This window comes from Mustela erminea, chromosome 8 (genome assembly GCF_009829155.1).
Source record: "Mustela erminea isolate mMusErm1 chromosome 8, mMusErm1.Pri, whole genome shotgun sequence".
Classification (NCBI taxonomy): Eukaryota; Metazoa; Chordata; class Mammalia; order Carnivora; family Mustelidae; genus Mustela; species Mustela erminea.
In genome coordinates, this window is record NC_045621.1 from 67,032,769 (window position 1) to 67,052,649 (window position 19,881).

Genomic DNA, 19,881 nt, shown 5'->3' on the forward strand with positions numbered 1-19,881 from the left:
TTAAGGATGGGCAAAGAAATAAGGCTGAAAGTGTGGGCAAGATGCAGATAACAATGCCCTGATACTACTTTAAGAGATTCAGATTTTGTCTTATAAGGCACCTACACAGACCCCAGATGTAGCCCCAAGGCCATGTTTCTCCTAGAGAAACCTTTTATTTTCAGCTTTGATTAAAATAAAAAACAAAAACATTTTTTAAAAGGATATTCTGGATCATCTGAATGGCCACCTTTTAACTGATTACTGTCATAAGATTTCAGTTCACATCTTTGTGTTCAGCAGTGCACTGGCAAACAACTGGTACCATTTGTGACTGGCACAGGTTAATGAGAAAGAAATGGGAACTACTTTATGTAAAGAATGGTGTTTGACAAGTGAAGGTCAAATAAAATCATGACACGTTGAATAAAGGAAAGCTTTGCAGTGGTTTAAAGAAAGAAAAAGACAGACCCTTTCTAAGGAAATTATGCTATGGAGAACAGTGAACATTTGCTTTTGAAGCTTATTAGGTCCAGCAAAAACAGTCTCATTGGTAACAAAGAATATGTATTCATTTGAATTTATTTGTTTTATAATTGTGCTTCATTTAACTTATAACTGGAAGTTACAGTCGTATAAGATATACAACATAAGGAGTTTATATATAGTTTTATATTTGCATATATTTAACATACTGAAAATATTTTAAGTTAACAATAGAGAATCCTGGGTATCGACTCAGGCTTGAGAAATTCTGTTCTGGGAGCCACTGAAAGATGTTACTGAAAAAATGACAAATTTGTGCTTTAGAAAAACCACTCTGCAGCAGCATGGAGGGTTGGAATCGCAAGTACTTAAGCAAGGCAAGAAGGAGGATACTTAATATAATAATGTGATAAAATTGTGAGGCCCTAAATTACTTAGGTGATATAAAAAGGAGACGGATAGGAGTTAGAGTCAAAAAGATCTGGTTGTGGGTGAGGAAAGGAAGGTATTCAGGAGGACAGCCCTCTGGGTGAGTTGGTGGTAGGATAAAAACCACAGGAAGACAAAACAAGTGAGGGTGAAGGGGAATGAGAAGTGAGAGATGATGAATTTAAGTCAGCAATGATTTGAATTTCATTCCATCCAAAGAAAATCCAGTTCTCGTTTCTGGGTCCCAGTTTTCTCGGTGACAGCTGCATTCATGAATTACCAAATTAACTATTATAGCGCGCTCTAAAAATACACATAGCACTCCACAGTATGCTGTAAATAAGTCATGAAAAATCAGCAAAAGCCCAGACCCTGAAGGAAATTCGGCAGGGTTAAAAAGAGATGTGACAAATTGTTACTCAACACTTAAATTGTGACCCAACGCACTCACCCAGTACGGTACTCTGCTCTGTCAGTCAGAGGCGATCGTTCTCTCGCCCAAGTAGGAACGAGAGGTGGCGAGCCGAGCCCACGTGGAAGATGCAAAGGCACCACCCTCAAGGGGCTCGCAAAGCAATGGGGCACACCGAGTGACCGATTACTGAAAATGTAGTGTCGTGGGAACTTTGATCCTACAGGCAGGGGTCGCTGACAAAGTTACCTTTTACTTAGACGAATCAACGTGGAATATCTTAGTCCGGTAAGAATGTAAACATTTCCTATTTTATTACCAAAAGAAGGAAAGGGGAAGAAAAAAAAAGAGGAAGAAGAGGCGAGAGGAAGGAAAATAATTATCGCGAAACCAGCCTGTGTCCCCGCAGGCCACGGAAAGGCGAGCTCTGGAAAAGAGTAATTCAACCCTAGTTCGGTGGGAATGCAAGCATCTTCCACCACTAACTCATCATTCAATAACATAATGTTCCTAGACCCAAAATGTTTAACCGTCAACCTCATCCACAACGTCCAACGTGCGACTGGGGGGAAAGCCGCGGGGCGTACCTTTAGCATGGACGCTGCTTTGGGGGAGGGGGGTCGCACTCGATACAGCGCCCCTCTCGGCACCCGGCCAGGGCCTCCCAGAACGAAAGTCGGGGGAGTGAGGGTACCGGGGCGGCACAATTCGTACTGTAAACCGACACCAGGAGGCGGCAGCACAGCGCCCCCGGAGCTCTGCCCCGCGCCGCGTGCAGAGCCGGAAAGGGGTGTCCTCCGCACAGCGCAGCCTCTTCGCGGCCGGGCTGGGCGGGGCCACGACTGGTTGGAGGCAGGGCCGACGCAAGAGCTCCCTTCGCGCCGCCTGATGGGAATTGTAGTTCTGGGGATTAGCCAGGCTCCCTCAAAGGGCTCTGGGAACTACACTTCTTGTTGAGCGAACGGCTCCGGCAGGCCGCGCGTTACGGGGGCGTCACACTGCCCGCACCTGGGTCCAGAGCTGCAGAGTGTTTGAGGGGCAGGTCGGAGGGGGGTGCCTTTTCCTTCACTCTGCGCTCAGGTGGTGCGGATCCGTGTTATCTCGCCCCTCTGCCGTGCGCTCCTGGCCCGGCTCCCGGTGTCCGCTTTTCCTGGGCCCCTCAAGGAGTTGGGGCCTGGAGGTTCGGAGGTAACGGCCGCTGCCTGGCGCGGGAGCGAGGGGCGCTCCCCTCTTCAGCCCAGCCAACCCCGCACCTGGCCCTTGCCTCCATGGGCCCAACTCAGAAACCCAACGTGTGCCGCCAGCTGAGTCGCCGGGCGCTGGGCTTCTTCTCGCGGGACGCAGGCGTGGTGCAGAGGACGAACCTGGGCATCCTGAGGGTGCTGGTGTGCCAGGTGATCGCCGGCGGCTGGGAATGGGGCCAAGGGCAGGGGGCGACTGGCGGCCAAGCCTCCTCCCGGGGCGCAGTTTTTATGTATTAGAGCCCTCTTTTAAGAAGATCACATGTCTTGAGCAGGGGAATCCAGGCCCTGAACCTGGGGAGTTAGTAAATATCTGTTAGAACCGGCAGATGCTTTTAGTTTTTAAGCTTCTTATGTCTTCCTGCAAATGATCTTCCAGAAATTTGGTCACCCCGCTTAACACGTGAGGGCAGAGTGAGGAAGATAGGAACATAATGTTTTAAATAACGTACGTAGGATTACTTTGAATACTGTAGGTTTAACTATCCCACTTAAAATCGGTGCACGGTAGAGACTTACGAGTTATTCCTTAAACCAAAATTCCTTGTCTTTCAGGAAAGTACTAAATTTAAGAATGTGTGGACAACTCATTCCAAGTCACCTATAGCCTATGAGAGAGGAAGAATATATTTTGACAATTATCGGTGCTGTGTCAGCAGGTATCTTTTTGATGAACATTTTTGCTTTAATTCACCTCACTATTAATCTTGACTAATTTTTATAGAACCACATGCTATTTCGGTGCTTAATGAAATAGGAAGAATGAAAAAATTAGCCCAAAATAAGAGTAAGTGGTAAAAATGGGTTGTAATTTTAAAATCTTGTTAAATTCGAAGTTAGAGATTTCATCTTTGCAAATACCAATTTAAAACGAATTTAGAGTGCAGGCAAAATGATGGGTTGCTCAGGGTATGGTATAATGTTTTATTATGCTTAAAAGATATCAGAGTTAAGGAAGCCAGGTATCTAATAATTAGATACTGCTTTAGAGAGTAATTTTTTTTTAAGATTTTTATTTATTTATTTGAGAGAGAGAGAGATAGCAAGAGAGAGAGAGCAGGAGCAGGGAGGAGTGAGAGAAGCAGGCTCCCTGCTGAGCAGGGAACTCAATCCTCAATCCCACAACCCTGGGATCATGCCCTGAGTCACCCAGGCACCCCTAGAGAATCTCCCTGTTTTATTTTGGAAGTACTTGCCTTTTCTTGTTTGTTTTTAGAGAAAAACTTAAACTTGCTTCAAAGAGAGTAGTATAAGTGAACCTCCCTATACTCATTACCTAGATTCAAAAGTGATCCACATTTTGCTGCATTTGCTTTTCTAACCCATTGCCACCTTTTCCTTGACCTTTTTACTAAGTATTTTAAAGCATATTTGAAACACCACACCACACTTAAGTTCACTTCTCTAAAAAAGAGGGAATTTTTTCTTTCTTTTAATAGCTTTATTAAGATATAATTCATATACTATACAGTTCACCTATTTAAAGTATACAATTTTATGGTTTTTGTTGAAATTCATATTCAATGATAGGAATTTTGGTGAACCATTGTGGTTCATATAGGTAACCATCACTACAGTTAACATTTTCATCACTTCAAAAAGAAACCCTATTCCATTAGCTGTAGCCCCATCAACATTACCCATAAGCAACTACTAGTATACTTTATGTTTCTATAGATGCACCTGTTCTGAACATTTCATCTGAATTGAATCACATAGTATGTGGTTTTTTGTGATTGACTTATTAGTAGATTACCAGTATATTATAAGAGAATATAACTCAAGAACAGCCAGATAGATGAGATATGTGGATATGTGGGAAGGGGGATGGTATATCCATTCTTTTTGAGCATACTACTGTCCCTAAATCTGTATGTGTTCACCAACCCAGAATTTTCTCTTCTTTGGTAATACATACATTTAGTGCTATTCATTTCCCTCAAGCTCTGTTTTTGCTGCATCCCACAAATGTTCATATATTTTATTCATCTTCATTTTGTTAAAAATATTTTAAAATTTCTCATGAAACTTCTTTGACCCATGTGTTAATTAGAAGTCTGTTGTTTAATCTCCAACTCTTCTGGGATTTTCCAGCTTTCTGTTATTGACTTCTTTTTTCTTTTTTTTTTTTTAAGATTTTATTTATTTGACAGGCAGAATCACAAGTAGGCAGAGAGGCAGGCAGAGAAAGAGGAGGAAGCAGGCTCCCTGCTAAGCAGAGAGCCCAATGTGGGGCTCAATCCCAGGACCCAGGGATCATGACCTGAGCCGAAGGCAGAAGCTTAACCCACTGAGCCACCCAGGCGCCCCCCTGTTATTGACTTATCATTTATTTCCACTGTGGTCTGAAAGTAATACTTTGTATTACTTCCGCTCTTAAATTTGTAAAGGTATGTTTTGTGGCCCAGATTGTGGTCTCTTGGTGAATTTCATCTGAGCTTGAGAAGAATGTGTATTCTGCAGTTATTGGATGAAATATTTTTTGGAAGTCAGTCGGATCCCATTGACTGAAAGTACTGTTCATTTCAACTATATCCTTATAGACTTCCTGTTTGCTGGACCCACCAGTTACTGACAGACATGTTGAAGTCTCCCAACTATAATAGTAGATTTGTTTCTACTTGTGTCCTATCAGTTTTTGTCTCACATGTTTTGACATTGTGTTGTTAGATGGTATACACATTAAGGATTTTTATGCCTTCTTGAGGAAGTGACCCCCTTTATCATTATGTAATGCCACCATTTATCCCTCAATTTTTTTGTGGAAGTCAACTTTGTCTGAAATTAATATAGCTACTCCAGCTTTCTTTTGATTAGTATCCGCATGGTATACCTTTATCCATTCCTTTACTATAATCTGTTTCTTTATATTTGAAATGGGTTTCTTGTAGACAACATGTATTCGAGTCCTGTTTTTTGATCCACTCTAACAGTCTCTGCCTTTTAATAGGTATAGACCATTCACATTTAGAGTGATTATTAGTACAGTTGGTTTAATATACTCCCATGTAACTATTTTGTATTCATTGCTTTTTGTTCTTTTCTTGTCTTTCATTCTTTTTTGTCTTCTCTGCTTTTAACTGAGCATTTTATATGATTCCATTTTCTGTCTACTTTAGCATATCCATTATACTTCTTTTAAAAAATTTTTAATCGTTGCCTTAGAACTTGCAATGCATATTTACAACTAATTTAAATCACTTTCAAGTAGCGCTATAACTCTACATGTGTAGCATAGTTACTTTATATTAGAGTATTTCTAATTGCTCCCTCCTGCCTTTTATAACATTGCTGCCATTCTTTTTATCCATGAGCTATATTCCCTGAATACCTTATTGCTGGTATTATTATGACAATAATATTATTATGTTACTATGCTATTATTATGACAGATAAATTTTTCTCTGTTAAATCAGTTAAGAATAAGAAAAATAAAGGATTTTATTTTACCTTTATTTATTCCTTTTATTTATTTATTTTATTTGAGAGAGAGAAAGAGAGCATCATGCACATACATGTACATGAGCAGGGGGAAGGGCAGAGGGAGAGAGAGAATCTCAAGCAGATACCCTGCTGAGTGTGGAGCTGGATTTGGGGCACAATCCTGAGATCGTGACCTGAGCCACTTACCTGACTGAGCCACCCAGGTGCCTGTATTTATTCCTTTTCTAACATTCTTCCTTTTTTAAGGTAGATCTGAGTTTCTGACCTATATTATTTTTCTTCTCTTTGAAGGACTTTTTTGAACATTTCTTATAAAGCAGATCCGCCGGCAACACATTCCCTCCATTTTTGTTTATCTGAGAAAACCTGATTTCTTTTTGACTTTTGAAGGATAACTTCTCAGGATACAAAATTCTGGATTGGTTGAGTATATTATAAGTATTTATAAGAAATATATATTTGGACGTGATGTGATGAACACTGGGTGTTATATGGAATGAATCATTGAACATTATATCAAAAACTAATGATGTGCTATATATTGGCTAATTGAATTTAAATTAAAAAAAAAATCTATATTTGGTCATTCAGATGACCAAAATATTTTTCTCAGATATAATTGCTTTTTATCTATAGTTACTGAAAATACATCAGACTTGTAAAGGTGAAGGTAGGTATCTTGTTATTAATGAAGGTAACTTTCAGACCCCACCCAAGTATAATGACCTATTGCCTGGAGGACCAACTATGTGATTAGGGGGTTGGCACTGACCCCTGACCTCCAGGCAACAGAGGGGAGCTGGAGATTGAATCAGCTAGAGGCTGATGACTTAGTCAATCACAACTATACAATGAAGCCTCCATAAAACTTCAAGAGGACTGGGTTTGAAGAGCTCTGGGTTGGTGAACACTTGGAGATGCAGGGAGAGTGGCTTTCCTGGAGAGAGCATGGAAGTTCCATGCCCTCTTCCCATACCTTTTCCTATGTATCTCTTCATCTAGGTGTTGATTGTATTCTTTATCATATCCTTTAATAAACTGGTAAACATAAGTAAATGCTTCCCTGAGTTCTATGAGCCACTATCAAAGAAACTAAAGAGAAGGTCATTGGAAGCTCAATCTGTAGCCCATGGGTCAGAAACACAGGTAACAGCCTCGGGTCAGTCTTACTGGATTGAATCCTTAACCTGTGGAATCTGATACTATCTCCTAGTAGACAGTGTAAGAATTAAGTTGAATTCTTAGATACTCTACTGTATCTGAGTGTTGTGTGTGGGAGAATTCCACTCCCCTCATATTAGAATTGGGTGCAGGAGTCTTAAAGGACTGCGGTTGGGGATTGTTTCATCACTTTAAATATTTTATGTCACTCCCTACTTGGCTTGCATGTTTTCTAGAAAAGTCCAATCTAGGGCACCTGGGTGGCACAGTCGGTTGGGTAGCTGTCTTTGGCCCAGGTCGTGGTCCTGGGGTCCTGGAATAGAGTCCAACGTGGGGCTCCCTGTGCAGTGGGGAGTCTGCTTCTCCCTCTGCCTCTGCCCCTCCTCCTTGCTTGTGTGCACTCTCTCTCTCTCTCTCTGACAAATAAATAAATAATATATTTTAAAAAAAGAGAGAGAAGTCCAATGTAATTCCTATCCTGTTTTTTTTTTTTTAGAGAAGGTACTTTTTTCCTTTGGCTGCTTTCAAGATATTTTCTTTCTTTCTTTCTTTCTTTCTTTTTTTTAAGATTTTATTTATTTATTTGACAGAGATCACCAGTAGGCAGAGAGAACGAAAGGAGGAAGCAGGCTCCCCGCTGAGCAGAGAGCTGGATGCGGGGCTCGATCCCGACCCTGGGATCACGACCTGAGTGGAAGGCAGAGGCTTTGACCCACTGAGCCACCCAGGCGCCCCATATTTTTTATTTTCTATAGTTGGAATAATACATATCTAAGTATAGGTTTTTAAATATTTTTCCTCTTTGGTGTTCTGTAAGCTTTTGGATTTGTGATTTGGTGCCTGTGATTAATTTTGGAAAATTCTCAACCATTATTGATTTCAAGTATTTCTTCTGTTCTCCTTTTCTTATCCTTTTAGTATTCCCATTATGTGTATGTTACGTCTTTTCTAATTCTCTGTCAGGATGTTGTGTTCTGCTTTTATCATTTTTTTTTTCATTGTTTTAGTTAAGTTTCTGTTGACGTATCTTCAGGTTTACCAGTCTTTCCTTGGCTGTGTCCAGTCTACTGATGAGCCCGTCAAAGACATTCTTCATTTGTATGGATTTTTTTATTTTTAGCATTTCCTTTTGATTTTGTTTTTAGGGTTTTTGTTTTTCAGTTTTGGGTTTGTTTTTTTTGTTTGTTTTTTTCTTAAGATTTATTTATTTATTTGACACATAGAGAGAGAACACAAGCAGGGGAGTGCCAGGCAGAGGGAGAGGGAAAAGCAGGCTCCCAGTAGCCCCTCGATCTGCCTCCCTCAGCAAGGAGGTTCTGATGTTTGCTTTGTCTCTTCAGTCTTTGCATTCTGCATTTTGCAAATTGCAGTTTGCTTTGTATTTTTTTGTTGTTAGTTGTATGTGATGTAAAAGTGATTGTAGTAAAAGGGTCTTTAGAGTGAGGTTTTATGTTGTGTTTGTTGTTTGCTGAAGCAGTAGGTGTCAGAGGCTAAAATTTCCTCTAGTGTCCTTGTTTTTGTTTAACTGGTACTGATTCCATTGGCTTACTCCTGCTAAGCTGTGATTCACCTCTCTTTCTAGTTTTGGGTGCAGCAGTTTGCTCTGTGATCTTAATTCTCTGATGTAACTAGGAACAGTTGTTGATTTTGTTTAACAGCTATTTTTTCCGTAAGGACAGGAGTAATGACTCTTAAGCGCTTTACAGGATCAGAAACCAGAAGTTAGAGAAGATAGTTTGATATTTGTGCTGATCCGAGGAGGGATCCTGCCAACAGTCTTTTTCTGATTCTCTCTAACAAATTAGCCAGCCTACAATTTAGCCTGTGTGACCAGTGAATCTACAAATTTCTTCTCATTTGCCTTTCACCACAAACTCCACTGGTTTTAAGAGTGCTTTTAGGCTAGAACTTCTCCATACTCTGTGAAATGAAGTCAGTTCCTCTGGGAAGAGAATAGGGCTATATGCCTTAAGGCCTGCTTCTTCTGCCCAGGCAAAATCTTCAACCCAAGTCTTTAGAGTTGGTAGTAGGAGGCAGGTTGAATCAATCGCATTCTTCTCTTTGAGTGACGCACATGCTCTAAAAACTGAGCATCTGGAATTGAGGCAGACATTAGCCTCCGCTTTTCTTGCCTTTCTTAACGTGGAACCACTACTTTATGAGGTGGGCTAAGGGTAACTAGAGCCTCTCTATTCTTAGGCATGCCACGGCCAAGATAGAGTTAGGACTAGGTGGAAGAAGGGAGCCCCACCTTTTGACTGCACTCACCAGCTGGGAGCTACATGAGAAATGCTGTCATCCTGGTCCCCGAAGAAGGTGGCCCTCTGGGAGCTGGAGGTAGAGGGAGTCCTGCGCTCTTGGCTATACCAGTCTGGAGTAGTTTTCATCTTGCTGAGCTAAGAACAGTATGGAGAGAGCACATCCTAGTTCAAACATCATTGAGTCACTGTTCTTAGTGAACTCTAGCAGATTTTTTTGAATAACTGTTTGTTTGCTATATGCTCCTAGGACCATTTCCAGAGACGTTAAATAGTTGTCCTTTTATAGTTTTCCTGGAGAGCATGCCTATAGAGCTCATCATGCTATCACATTGGAAGTGGATATCTGGACATTTCTTTATCTGATCATAATGTCATTACCACATCTAACAAAATTAGTAATAATTCTTTGGTAACACTTAATGCCTATTTCATAACTTACCCAATTGAGAAATATCTGCTTTACTTAAAAAAAAAAAAACCAAAAAACCTTAAATCTGGGAGGGTGACATTGGTTGGTGATCTAATAATAAAATAGTTGGACTTCTTTACTATGGCATTAATGGGTGTTTTACCCATAGTTTAGAATCACCTCGTAATTTAGAAGTTAAGGCTTGCTTTCAATCCTGTGAAATTCTGTTTGGTTTAAAACTTTGAATCAGAGAGGGGCTCAGTGGGTTAAAGCCTCTGCCTTTGGCTCAGGTCATGATCCCAGGGTCCTAGGATCGAGCCCTGCATCTGGCTCTCTGCTCCGCAGGGAGCCTGCTTCATCCTCTCTCTCTGCCTGCCTTTCTGCCTACTTGTGATCTCTGTCTGTCAAATAAATAAATAAAATAAAATAAAAAAAATCAGTTGATTCTTCACTTTAAAAAAAAAAACTTTGAATCAGAGAACATCAAAGGTAAATAAAATTGTCACTCTGAAAAAAAAAAATTTTAAGATTTTTGTTTATTTGAGAGAGAGAAAGCACAAAGAGGGAGTGTTGGTAGAGGGAGAGAGAGAAACAGCCTCCCCACTGAGCAGGGAGCCTGACAGGGGGCTTGATCCCAGAACCCTGGTATCATGACCTGAGCCGAAAGCCGATGCTTAACTAACCGAGTCACCCAGGAGCCTCTGAAAATTGTTTCTAAACTGTAGTTTAATTTTAATGTTAATCAGTTAAAAAGGGGGAAAACATCTATGATCATATATCGATAGTAATCAGGTAAGTATAAACTAAAGGTAAGGGACTATTTTTCATATAAAAAATGTAGTGTTAACTACTGGTAGAGGTACAAACTTGTTTAACCTTTCTGAATGGGAATTTGGGAGTAGAAAAACCCCTAAAGGCATTTCCTTTTTTACCTACTAATTTTTATTCTAAAATAAAGGGACTCCTTATCTAATTTTCATTTTATAATATTAGAATAACAGTTTAGGAACCCCATGGAACTCAGCAGACATATTCACAGTTAAGGTCCAAGGGTAAAGAAAGTCTAATTCAATATGATCCAATTTTGGAAAATAATCTGAAGGTAAGTATATGTATATACAGAAAACCCAGAAAGAAATGAACCAAAATGTTAATAATAGTTATTTTTGTAATTATATAGTATTATGATCTATTTTATTTTTCCAATTTTCTTTTTTTTAATTTTTTAATTTTTTTTTAAAATTTTATTGTGAATTTTGTGATCAGAAAAAAAATGTTAATATTTAGTTAGGAAAAGGAAAGCAAAATAACAAGTTATATCTTGGTATTCCAAATCTCTGGAAAAAAGTCACTGAGAGCTGGGCAAACACTATCTGAGTTATCAAGAATAATAATCGTTGATTTTTCTTTTTTTCCCAGTGTTGCCTCAGAGCCAAGAAAACTTTATGAAATGCCAAAGTGTTCCAAATCAGAAAAAATAGAGGATGCATTATTATGGGAATGCCCGGTGGTAAGATTTGCTTTTAGAGTATTTGTTTCTGACACATTTTTAGCCTAAAATAATTGATTATTGTTAATATATGTAAAAAAAATAATAAAGCTTAAATATCATAGTTATTTCTGACTCCTGAAAGGAGTCAAGAAGAGAGTATATCCTTTGCTTACTTTTCTCATGAAATAACTTTTATTTTTAAAAAATATACATTAATATTATGAAGGCATTTAAAAAACGATGTCATTTATAAATCTTGAAAACTGGAAAATGTTATGAACTGGTTAAAAGTTTTATAAGCAATGTAAGGAAGTTATTCTCAGTGTTTAAGAGATTTTTCTACTGATTTAAGAGATCATTCTGTCAAAATAAAATATTAATTTAGGCTACAGTTATATTACATGGCTCTTTGAAAGTAGATTTTTTTTTTTTAAGGGGTTAATCAACTCTTTATGTTATCAGTAAGGCTTCCAGTCAACAGGTGACTATTGGTAGTTCAGTTTTGGGGGAGTTAAAAGTTATACACAGATTTTTGACCTTGAGAGTCACAGGAAATTGACAAGGATACTTCTTTCTTTCTTTTTCTTTCTTGCTTCCTTTCTTCCCTTCCTCCCTCCCTCCCTTCCTTCCTTCCTTCATTTCCTTGTTTCTTTCTTTCTTTTTTTTTAAGATTTTATTTATTTGACACAGAGAGAAAGATTTCACAAGTAGGCAGAGAGGCAGGCAGAGAGAAGGGGAAGCAGGCTCTCCACTGAGCAGAAAGCGGACTCCAGACTTGATCCCAGGACCCTGAGATCACTACCCAAGCCGAAGGCAGAGACTTAACCCACTGAGCCACCCAGGCACCCCCATTTCCTTTCTTTCCTTTCCTTTCCTTTCCTTTTCTTTTCTTTCCTTTCTTTCTTTCTTTCTTTCCAAAAGTAGATTTTTATGAGTTTACTCCATGAATCTTGTTAGAAAAATAACAAGTCAAAAATAAAAAATAATAAAAAAAAATAAAATAATAGGCTAACTCATTTTATGAGACAGACCAACATTGTCCTGATGTGTATTTTTCAGAAGACTGTTTTAATAAAATGATAGCACCTTATATTTGCTAGAGGAGTTGAGAGAATTGAGTTGTAGACAAAGTAAGTGGGATTTTCTGAGCTTAAAACGTATAACAAATTTTATATAATTACTTCTTAAAGCCTTTAATAATATTGTACAATAGTAATAATGTTCTTGGTGATTTTGACAACCACTTTGAAACTCTTGATCATAGAACTTCCTTTTTTGAGGTATATTTCTACATACTGGTTTTCCATAGGATCAGTGTTTTTAAAACAGCACTTAAGAAATGCTGCAGCGGGCTGCCTGGGTGGCTCAGTTGGTTGAGCATTTGCCTTCAGCTCGGGTCATGATCCCTGGGTCCTGGGTCTCTCTTTTTTAAATATTGTTGTTTTTACATAAAACTAGTTTTTCAGAGCTGCTGCTTTTTATCTAGACACTTACTCTTTTTAAAAAGAGACACCTATTTAAAAATCAGAAAGCTTTAAATCTATGTTTTCTCCCTTAATCCCTTAATTACTTTTTTTTTTTAAGATTTTTATTATTTATTTATTTGACAGAGAGAGAGATCACAAGCAGGCAGAGAGGCAGGCAGAGAGAGAGGGGGAAGCAGGCTCCCCACTGAGCAGAGAGCCTGATGCAGGGCTCGATCCCAGGACCCTGAGATCATGACCTGAGCTGAAGGCAGAGGCTTAACCCACTGAGCCAGCAGGCACACCTCTCCCTTAATTTCTTATTAAAAGCTGAAAATAACTGTTGTGCCTCCAACATCTAAAGCCTTTTTTTTTTTAATTATTTTTAAAAGTATTTGTTTATTTATTTGGGAGAGAGAGAGCATGAGCCAGGGGAGGGTCAGAGAAGCAGGCTCCCTCAGAGCAGAGAGTAGGGCATGGGACTTGATCCCAGGACCCTGAGATCATGATCTGAGCCAAAGGCAGACGCTTAACAGACTGAGCCACCCAGGTGCCCTCTAGTAACCTAATTCCTGTTCTCACTTATCTTTTACCATTTTCTTCTCATTTGAAGTTAAGCAAGATTTTCTATTAAGAAAAACTAAGAAGCATATCGTATTGTTGTTAACATTCTGGTGTGAAACCACATTTAAATCAGCACCTTGTTTTTCTGAGACCATGTATGAAATACAACTTTTGGTTTAGGAAAATAGCTCAAACCTATTACATATGCTATTTTTTTCTTTCTTTCTTTCTTTTTACATACGCTATTTCAAATTCTTCTTTAATAAGCAAGATATAAGTAGTGTATTTTTTTTTTTTCCCCTAGGCTTTTTTTTTTTTTTTTTTTTTTATTTGTCAGAGTGAGAGAGAGCGTGAACACAGGCAGACAGAATGGCAGGCAGAGGCAGAGGGAGAAGCAAACTCCCTGCCGAGCAAGGAGTCCGATGTGGGACTCGATCCCAGGACGCTGGGATCATGACCCGAGCCGAAGGCAGCTGCTTAACCAACTGAGCCACCCAGGCGTCCCAGTAGTGTATTTTTTAAAATTAAAAATCTCCAGGAGATGATATATAATACGCCATAGAATAAAAATAATTGCATCATTGCATGTAATTTTAATGTAAAACCTCCAGTAGTTAATAAGCTTCCCTCCCCCTACACACGCAACCAAAAAATAAACACAAGACAAATCTTTAAAAGCATATATAAGGGGCGCCTGGGTGGCTCACTGGGTTAAAGCCTCTGCCTTCAGCTCAGGTCATGATCCCAGGGTCCTGGGATCGAGCCCCGCATTGGGCTCTCTGCTCAGCAGGGAGTATGCTTCCCCCTCTTTCTCTGCCTGCTTCTCTGCCTACTTGTGATTTCTGTCTGTCAAATAAATAAATAAAATCTTAAAAAAATATATATATATAAAATAACTGTGCCTTCATTATTTTCTATTCACTTTTCAGCCTGAGTGAATACTAGATTAATTCCAACTTTTCTATTTTTAACGTTCTTTTAGGGGTGCCAGGGTGGCTCAATTGGTTAAGCATCTGACTTTTGGTTTCAGCTCAGGTCATGATTTCAGGGTGGTGAGATCAAGTCCCGAGTGGGGCTCTGCACCCAATGAGGGGTCTGCTTGGGATTCTCCCTATAGCCCTCCCTGCACTACACTCTCTCTCTAATAATTTTTTTTTAAGGGGAGGGAACTTCCTTTTTATTTTACAAATCAAAGGAGAACTCCTTGCTTCTCTTTGTTTTCCTGCGTTAGATTTCCACCTTGTGGCAGCTGCTCAGTTGCAGGTATGCCCAAGTAGCTATTCTCTCTGATTTTGGGGGGTAATTCATTGGTGACAGAGAATATCTTTAAAACCTGGCCATCTTCTGTTTTTCTTTGGCTGCCTTGAGTCTGCATTCTAGCTTTGCATTTGGAGTTACAGTAGAGCCTCAGTGAATCATGGAACAATTTGTCCTTTACCATTTGACATCTATCAAAAGGAAAACAAGTCTTGGAATAATATTGGAATAAATATTCATTGAGGGGGTGGGCAGAAGGAAAGGGAGAATCTTGAGTAGCTAAAAAGTAGCTAAAAAGCTGTTTTCTTTGATTTAGATTTCTGCAGATTTGTTTATGATGAACCAATTTCATTTTTACACCTTGTATTTTTTAGGGGGAAATACTTCCCAATTCATCAGATTATAAATCTTCACTCATAGCACTGACTGCTCATAATTGGCTATTTCGCATATCAGCAACTACTGGGAAAGTACTTGAGAAAATATATCTTGCTTCATATTGCAAATTCAGGTATTAACTGTGATTTTGATACTCAAATTTTATTAAAATATATAAAATATAAATATATATATAAATTTGAGACTTGTGGCCCCAGAAATTTCAAGGTTTTTTTTTGTTTGTTTGTCTTTAAGTTTGTATATCTGAATCTCAATTCATAAACCTTTCCCCTTTTTCTCTTCTTATTATTACATTTGAAGATCTGAGGATATAGACCCTTTATCATTTATTTTTGTATCACTCATAAGTAACTAACCTTGGCAGATATCTCTCACCCCCCCTTTTCAAATTTCTCTTCTACATATAGTATTTTATATGTTCTGCAAATAGTATTTTATATGTAGGTTACATTTCACAATAGGTTTTCCTGAAGCGTAGTCTGTTTCAGTTAAATCATCTGCCTAGTATAGTCTAAGAACAGTTGTTGTTTTTAAGTGATCTCTATACCTGATGTGGGGTTCAAACTGATGACCCCAAGATCAAGAATTTGATTCTGACTGGGCCAGCTGGGTATCCCTAAAACCTCTTATTTTAATTTAGTAGTTTTATATATTATTTATAGACGTATTGGGAGGGAATATATGTATGTAGACTATGAAAAATAACATTTTTAATGCTTTTTGTAATATTAATGTCCATTTTAAAGTAGGAATAATCTTTTGTTTTCTAAGTTTTGAATACTGTTTCATCAAACACAATTTTTATTTACTGACACTCTAGAAGGATTAAAATTAAATATATATATGTATTTTTAATAGGATTATATCCATATAAGCATGTAGAGGGAATTTTTAAGTTACTTGTTTTTTAAAATAAATGACTTTGCTTTTATAATTTAAATAAAGAACTGTTTATTTATGAAATACCTATTTTATCTTGGTTATAAGGAAACTTAACCAAATGAATAACCTTCTCTTCATTATTTTACAAGATACCTGAGCTGGGACACTCCTCAAGAAGTCATTGCAGTTAAGTCAGCTCAAAACAAGGGCTCAGTATTGGCCCGGCAGGTAAGACATATTTAAATATCAATAAATAAATATTTAAACATCAATAAGATGAGGAATTTGTTTCCAGAGGAAATTGGCTGCAAATTTGTTAGGAAAGAGCTAATCATCTTAGATTCTTAAAGAATGGTATAAAAATTAAATGGTATAAACTTAAGAAATACACTTTAAGCCACTTTGGGGAAGTATAACAGATTATTTTACATTCCATAGTGGAAAGAAATTGACAGAACCTGTTCTTTAAAGTAAGGGAGCTTTTTCAAGCAGAGAAATCACTCATGCGTTTAACTATTGATAATTTTTTCTCATTTCATATAGACATGTCAGTGTAATTGTACTTTCAGATGATGTGACTATGATAACTGTGTCTTTTGATTAGGCTCTTTATTATTAGAATTCCAATTTATAATATAATTTATATTATGTTAATATAACAATGTATAATAAAACAATATGTGATATATATCAGAAGTATATATTTATTTATAATATAGAAATGTTTTAGGGATGCCTGGGTGCCTCAGTGGGTTAAAGCCTCTGCCTTCGGCTCAGGTCAGGATTCCAGGATCCTTGGATCGAGCTCTCTGCTCAGCGGGGAGCCTGCTTCCCCCCTCTCTCTGCCTGCCTCTGTGCCTACTTGTGATCTCTCTCTCTCTCTCTGTGTCAAATAAGTAAATAAATAATCTTTAAAAAAAAAAAAAGAAAGAAAAAGAAATGTTTTATTATGCATTTAAGAGTTTTTGTTGTATAGTATATATGTTTCGATGCTTAGAAATGTTTATTGTTAGTGTTCATTTATTTTTATTTTTTTTCTTTTTTAAGTAGGCTCCACAAAGTGTGGGGCCTAATGCGAGCCTTAAACTCATGACTCTGAATTCCAGACCTGAGCTGAAATCAGGAGTCAGACACTTCGAGCCACCCAGATGCCCCTATGTTTACTTTTATGGATTTTTATGTGTATGTGCATGTACATCAAAGGACTGAAGGTTTAATGGACATATTTTGAACATGTATGCTTTCCTGTTTAAGTAAATTTGCAATGTAGATAAATGTTTTCAATTCGTGCAAACATCTACATAACTGTATGCTAGGACAGATGGATGCTTTCAGCTCATGAAAAGAGTGTTTCTAAAATTCTTTTGAGAGCTGCCTGTAATTTCATCTTTCCTTTTAGGCGGGCATTCAACAGCCTGTTTTGCTGTACCTTGCAGTGTTCCATGTTTTACCTTTTTCACTCATAGGGATTCTGGAGATCAACAAGAAGGTAAGAACTTACTTGTTATTTGACTGCAGTATTAATTTTTTGATAAAAGATGGGATGTCAGTATATGTTTGTTTATTAGGTGTTTTGATTGCAAATATTCCCCTGACTGTAAAAAGCTTTCTGAACTAGTTTGTTTCATAGCAAAATTCATGAGAATGTTTCATTTAGGAAGAAAGCCTAATCATCCTTTCATCTTTCTGCATGTTCTTATGCTATTCAAATGGATAGTATTGAATACCTTTGGTGTCATTAACAAACCACTACTTTATAAAATTATGAAATGAGTAAGGTGGTTTTTTTTCAGAGGGATATTCCAAAGCTTGTTAAAATGACCATTAGGAAGATAAAAAGCTTGAACAAAATGAATCATTTTAATTGCAAAATATAGATCTAAAATTTGTTTTATGTTACATAAACAAGACCTGTAATTAAATTCATGAGTTTTCCAACTTGTTCAGTTATAGGTTTTATTCTTGACATTTCTCTTGATTTATGGTATGTTATATGGGAAGAAAGAAAGGACGGAGTTCCTTTGAGTAAAAGAATCAATAGCCTCCTACTTTCCATTAAAAACTTGTTACTTAGTCTAGGCAGAGAGTTATTTATTGGTCTATTCTACTAGTCTTTAATTAAGCACCTCAAGTATTACTGAGGTCAGATCTTCATGGTCCACTAAGAGTCATTAGCAAATAAGATGAACATATTAAAAAGAAATTTGTATAAGCATAATATACTAAGCTACAGGAAGGTGAATGAGTAGTGTCAGTTGCTTATTCATTGTATTGTGCCAGGCTCTTTGAGTAGTTTATAACTTTGTAACATATAGTGGGTTCATCTAGGAAGGTAAGCAGCTTCCAAAATCCTAAGTAAATGGAGAAGCTGGAATTAGAACCTAGATTTGACTCCAAAGTATGAACCAAGTTTTAAAATAGAGTGGCTACTTTATTAGAGCACTCATTATTTGAAAACTTGCTTGAATTACACAAGTCCTCCTTTTCAAAGTGGGAAACAAAGATCAGCAAATAAAAAAATCATGAATTAGTCAAGATTGAAGCAAAGCATAATTATCTAAGAGATGACAAGAAACACAACTTATGAATTTAACTATTTTCTTTTTGCTTGTGGATTGAGTAGTTATGTGTGCTTATTATAGTCTGTAACAGGAATGAACACTTAACTAAATCATAAATTGTTTTTATTTATTCCTAGATGCCTATGATAATCACGGGAAGGATTTGGTTTTTATTAGGGTTAGTTGGAATTGAAGCATATCTTCCACTTCCCATGTATAGAAGACTACCCAGGGGCCAAGCCCAATATATTCTTTAAACTAGTTATTGGGGTAGTAAATATTCACTAAATAATCTGTGTTGAGTAGAAACAGAAACAGATTTCCACTTAATTTCCTCTTGTCCTTTCATTGCTATGAATATTTGTCTATGTTGGGTTTTGTTAAATATTAAAATAGGCACAGAATCAAGTTATTTTATCAGAGCTCTGTGGAGGACTATGGCAGGATCCAGTCCATTGAACAAAAACAGAAAGGAAGCAAAGAGCCAAAGCCTTACTCAAGGTTAGCCAGGCTAAATGTCTCTAAAGGTGCTTCCTTGGGCTTTAACATATTTGGTTTTTATATGACCAAAAAATTAAGCGGTATTAGATATTTAAAGGACAAAGTAGTGATAAAAATCTGGAGTTAGCTGTTTTTCATTATAAGTACTTTCTTAGATTCAATCTTTTCACTTTGAGGTAAAAAATAAGTCTCTTTATGAATAACATTTTAGCATGAAGAATAGGTCCCTATATTTACTCTACCGCATATATCCTGCAGGGTAGAATTAGATGATCTCACTGTATGCTGATGTCCACGAGGAATAGACTATGTTATTAAAAGATACTGACAAAACTGTATAGCGAATGGATGAAGCAAGTGAATGCTGCTGAATCATTTTGAGGGTTAAGTGCTGCACCCCCATCAGTGCTCCACTCCCAGTAGTGCTTCTGTTCAAGACTCTAGAGGCCTACTACCCTAATGACGTCTTAACTTCAAGTCTCTAAATTGTAATTAAGTCAATGATAAGAGCAGTGTTGTGGTGGTGACCCGAATATTAAGCAACTGCCCAAACCACTGTGAACACTCAGAGGATTGGCCTTCTGGTCTTTTCTCAGGTGATATCTACCTTTCCCCTCAGATTTTCGGGAATGTTACAGATGCTACCTTGTCTCATGGAATACTGATTGTGATGTACAGCTCAGGACTGGTCAGACTCTATAGCTTCCAAGCCATCACTGAACAGGTAGAGAAGACTGAAATTTGCCATATTATAATATCTCGAGGTTTGGACTGAGGTATGATTTTTTTTTTTAATGAAATGCTTCTAGAGTAAGACAGTTGTATAGATTTTAACTCTACAAAACTGTACAAATGCAGAAAGACAGAGTAACCTTTAAAAGAGGGGAGGGGAGATAAACAGAGAGGCCCTCAAGTCAGTGAAGATATTTTCTCTGTCATA

General features: G+C 37.7%; 2 protein-coding genes across 9 annotated transcripts in view; one reads left to right on the top strand and one right to left on the bottom strand.

Annotated features, from left to right (window-relative positions):
• Positions 1-2,115, bottom strand: part of METTL8 (methyltransferase like 8) — an 82,653-nt gene extending 80,538 nt beyond the window's left edge. For 3 of the 5 annotated variants that reach the window (XM_032355927.1, XM_032355924.1, XM_032355925.1), the window contains exon 1: positions 1,894-2,113. In XM_032355927.1, coding sequence (XP_032211818.1) covers positions 1,894-1,902 — 9 coding nt within the window. In that variant the 5' untranslated portion in view covers positions 1,903-2,113. Of the gene's footprint in view, positions 1-1,345; positions 1,379-1,893 lie in introns of those variants that run through there. The other 2 variants (XM_032355926.1, XM_032355931.1) reach the window with 2 other exon arrangements.
• DCAF17 (DDB1 and CUL4 associated factor 17) overlaps positions 1,384-19,881 on the top strand; it is a 38,339-nt gene continuing 19,841 nt past the window's right edge. The window contains exons 1-7 of one of the 4 annotated variants that reach the window (XM_032355921.1): positions 1,384-1,594; positions 3,103-3,206; positions 11,242-11,332; positions 14,973-15,109; positions 16,029-16,107; positions 17,279-17,368; positions 19,561-19,665. In XM_032355921.1, the coding sequence (XP_032211812.1) occupies positions 11,273-11,332; positions 14,973-15,109; positions 16,029-16,107; positions 17,279-17,368; positions 19,561-19,665 (471 nt within the window). In that variant the 5' untranslated portion in view covers positions 1,384-1,594; positions 3,103-3,206; positions 11,242-11,272. Of the gene's footprint in view, positions 1,595-2,225; positions 2,701-3,102; positions 3,207-11,241; positions 11,333-14,972; positions 15,110-16,028; positions 16,108-17,278; positions 17,369-19,560; positions 19,666-19,881 lie in introns of those variants that run through there. The other 3 variants (XM_032355920.1, XM_032355923.1, XM_032355922.1) reach the window with 3 other exon arrangements.